At 37.3% G+C, this 4,237-nt stretch overlaps 1 protein-coding gene across 1 annotated transcript; it reads left to right on the top strand.

The window, feature by feature from the left end:
- The first annotated feature begins 348 nt into the window (after window positions 1-348).
- Window positions 349-3,802, top strand: LOC139968775 (uncharacterized). Its single transcript, XM_071973143.1, has 3 exons — window positions 349-470; window positions 1,510-1,851; window positions 3,147-3,802. Exons 2-3 carry the CDS (start codon window positions 1,547-1,549, stop codon window positions 3,793-3,795), a joined length of 954 nt encoding a protein of 317 aa, XP_071829244.1. The 5' UTR covers window positions 349-470; window positions 1,510-1,546; the 3' UTR covers window positions 3,796-3,802.
- Window positions 3,803-4,237: the final 435 nt, after the last annotated feature.

Here is a 4,237-nt window from a genome sequence, read left to right as displayed (position 1 = left end):
ATCTTAACAGTTGAATTTCTGAAAACTTCTTCGACAATAAAGTTGTCTGTAGCTCTTATCTCTCAGACAAACAACGAAATGATAATGATAGTGATAGTGATAATAAATCACTGTCATGTAGCATGTCAGAACTAAATTCTGAATGATTGAGTCTATTAAAGTTCGAAAGTTTTGAAGAGGAATGAAATATTTTATGACCTTTTCGTTATTTTGTTGTCATTTTGTGGTAACCGTAATATTAATGTCAGCAAGGTTAGCCTAACAAAAGGTTCATTTATTACAACTTAATATTTTCACTGCACCTAAACGTTTCCATACATGGCAAACAATCTACCCTTAAAAGCTAAAGTTCAAAGTCAACATTCCTGAATGTGAGCATTCTTTATATACGAACATATACAGCGAATTACATGAATACAAGAAGAGGTGTATAGGTCTACATCCGCCGTCGACTCACACTGAAGAAAAAGGTGAGGTGTAATAGCCTATTATAGAAGCCATATTCTCAATTGAAAATAAAATAAAACAATCTGCCACTAAGTCAGTGGTGTCGTCTTTAAATCTTACCTTCCAAATGCTGAAGGAAAGTTCGCTTTAAGCATATAGTCTGCTTCGTTAACATGTAGTATATATGTATGTACAGAATGGCCCTATCCTCTGGGGAATAAATTGCTCCCGGCGTGCACATTGATCCAACCGGTGGCACAGGGACCCTTCAAAACATTAAACATGATTTAGTTACATCATTTGGCAGAAAATTAAGAACAAGTTATATGGTAAGTAACTGTCTATAACCACATTTCCCTACTCCCTTATTGCTTTTGGTTTTGTTTTGGTCATAGTATAGGCTGTATGTTTTTGCTCATATGTATTAGTTTAACTATGTTATACAGGGAGTGACCTATCAGACAAGCCTAACAAGGTTTCTTAGGTCAGTTCCTTGCAGGATGTTGGTCATCACAATTAATCTATATATAGTATGTTCCATATACGTACTGTTCAGTGTGATAAAACATAATCAATTAAAAAACAAATAAAAACGATACATTCGGCACCTCGGACGACACACATTTTAAAGGCCAGGAGGAAATCGGCACCTTCGGGACCACAACCAATTGCGAGCTTATCCAACCCTGGTTATATATATATATATATATATATGCTTTGTATTGTACTGCGAGTCTGCTCCAATACAATCACAACAGTCCTTCAAACGATAATTGTGTATAGGCACAAAAATAACTGTTATATTACAAAACTTGATCAATCTATGTTAGCAGAACAGAACGTATTCTATCGTTTTGAGAAGATTTTGAGCATAAGCAGATGATGACCTTAGATTGTTGATAATAATTTCAATGCTTTTCGAGACTTTGTTTTGTGTTTAAAGACAGCCCTTTCAATTTTAACGTAAGCCTACGCTAAATCGTGGCAAGAAAAACAAAATCCAACCAACCATTATTTTAGTAACTTTCGTGAATGTCAAATTCGTATTTGTCATTTGAACAGATAAAAATCATTCGGAAAAGAACGGCAACGTACAGCTATGATGTCATTCCAATCGGACGCTAAACGGGTCTTCCTCTGGACCGTTCCTCGGACTTGCAGTACTGCTTTCTCGAAGTTTATGACGTTTGTAGATAACACCGAAGTCTGGATGGAACCCTACTGCGCAAGTCACTTTAATGAAACGTTCTATAATCCGAATTTCAGGGTTGGGGATCCTCACGCAGAGAGAATGAGGGAAAGACTGGCGAGAAACGAAGCGAGTGACTTCATGAAAGGAATCAGAGAGACGATGAAGAATGACGTCAAAGAGAATGCCAATGTTATTGATCAGAACGAAATCAGGTAAAGAGAATGCATTATTCCAAAGTTCTTTTAAAGAAGGTATGCATGCATGCATGTAATGACATAAAAGTAATCATATGTGCCACGTTTGACGAATACTTAATATGCAGATCTATAGATACAGCCATGGGTGCAGATCCTGGTGGAGGCAGCGGGACGCGTCCCCATTAAATTTGTTAGTGGTGGGGACGTGATATACCGTGTCCCCACCAATTTGTCTTGACCAAACGCTGCATTCAAATTTCCCTGTGGGCGCAGTTTGATCCAGCATTATGCATATCACATGCAGCAGTTCTCATTTTATTACATTTATCCACAGTTGTTAAATACAGGACGGAAATCGCATTTGCGGCAGTCTATAATTGTTTTCTGGGAAAGGACCACAGAACCATCGTATACAAAAGTTTACATGGATTATATGTCCCCCTGATATTTTTTCTGCAGACGCCCATATGTTTCCCCAAACTAAATTTCTAAGCCATGAGATCTAAAACTTAAGGAGGTTTGGGAGCATCATTGGGTTTAGGAAGTAGTATTTCCGCCGATCTGGGAGATATATTTGCCAAAAAAAATATTGTACGCTACGCTCGAACCCATCGCCATGCTCCGGTTAGATAATATCAGAGAACAGACACGCGTCCCCACCATTATCCAAGACCGATCTGCGCCCATGGATACAGCCGATGTTCTTCTCAGCCAATCACAATGCTCAAACGATACAAATTAAATCGCTGTATTTGTGTTTGTTGTTATTGCATTTGCAGGGCTGTCATTTCACACACAACCGTGCCTAATCGCACCCGCCCGACATTGAACAATTTGAGAGAAGGACGTTTTTCAAGGCTGTTTAAGTAAAGTTAATGTAATAATTAACTGATTTCATATACCACTAAATGTTTCGAGAATTTCAACACCGACTGATTAATGGACAATTTATTCTAGCGCACCTGTTGTTTGTGTGCTCTTCGGGAGCAAGTGTAACATTCCATAATAATTTATATGAAGTTTATGATCTCAAATAACAAGTTTACAAAGTTTTGCAAAGGCAAAGACGAACGGTTTCCATGTGTACGCCCATTTTTTCAGTGTCGAGTTCTTAATAAAAATAAATCATAATTGAAAGGTAAAGAATCCGTAATAGGTATGATACCACAAGCTGCATTCCGTTTTCTTTCGTTGTTGTCTTTGTGGACAATTTGACACGACAACTACCAGATTCTGTCTATAGAGTAATTCCATGCAGAAACAGAAATTATTTACCAAAAAAAACGTTTCTTTGATGTTTAATATTACAGTTATTCTTGGGTGAAACAGCAACTGGAGAAACCGACTCCAAAGAAGATTATTTTCATAAAAGATCAAGTATTTGCCATCATTGATCACCTTTCGTATTTGCTAGATGTTACCTGTCGTCATAGTTTCATCATTCGGCATCCTGCGCAAGCGTATACTTCCTTCAAAGAGATGATTCGCTATCGGCTGGACCCCGATGGCATGGATTGGGAAGAATGTCATGTTGGTAACGATACTCCATTCATTCCAGTCAAGGATTTATACAAGATTCAGCACAAGTTGTGGCAACATCTGCTTGAGACTTCCGAAGTTGAGCCCGTTATTATAGATGTAGAGGATCTCCTAACAAAACCAGAAGTGATCCTTCCGAAATACTTCGAGAAACTTGGCATCCCGTTCAAAGAGAGTTACTTGCAGTGGGAAGGCAGTGATGACTTCATCAGACAGAAATGGAAGGGGTCAGGCGACTTTGTTCTCTTAGAGTCGAAGACTAACGTATATTCTCGGGCTGTAAAGTCTACTGGATTCGAACCACCACAGATACCAAGGGGGACATCAAAACCAGAATGGAAAGTGACCCCTGAACTGAAGGAATACATTGAAGGCGCTCTACCGTTTTATGAAGAAATGTATCAAAATAGGCTGAAGTAAAATGAAATGAAATGAAAAAAATGAAAAATGAAATGAAATGAAAAATGAAAAAAATACTTTCATCTACATCAAAGCTAATCACCTATTTGCTTATGATACGAAAAGTATGGTAACAAATAATTCAGTGTAAAGATTGACAGGTCCGAACATATGTAACCATACCTTTAAAAGAATACTAGGCCTGTTAATTTGGTTCTTCCCTTAATCATAGAACTATATATATATATATATATATATATATATATATATATATATATGTGTGTGTGTGTGTATATATATATATATATATATGTGTGTGTATATATATATATATATATATATATATATATATATATATATATATTCCAGAGAATCCACGAAGATGCGTGCACAGCGTACAACGGGATTTCACGTAAACCGACGGGAACCGAGACCAGCGTGCCATCATAAGGAATATACCAGA

Source organism: Apostichopus japonicus, chromosome 6 (genome assembly GCF_037975245.1).
Source record: "Apostichopus japonicus isolate 1M-3 chromosome 6, ASM3797524v1, whole genome shotgun sequence".
In the NCBI taxonomy this organism is placed as follows: Eukaryota; Metazoa; Echinodermata; class Holothuroidea; order Aspidochirotida; family Stichopodidae; genus Apostichopus; species Apostichopus japonicus.
This window is presented reverse-complemented; position numbering and strand designations above follow the sequence as displayed.

Excerpts from the sequence above, each read along its gene's own strand:
- LOC139968775 (XM_071973143.1), top strand. The coding sequence starts at position 1,547 with ATGATGTCATTCCAATCGGACGCTAAACGGGTCTTCCTCTGGACCGTT. Across the intron at positions 1,852-3,146 it reads ATTGATCAGAACGAAATCAG|TTATTCTTGGGTGAAACAGC; the intron begins GTAAAGAGAATG and ends TTAATATTACAG.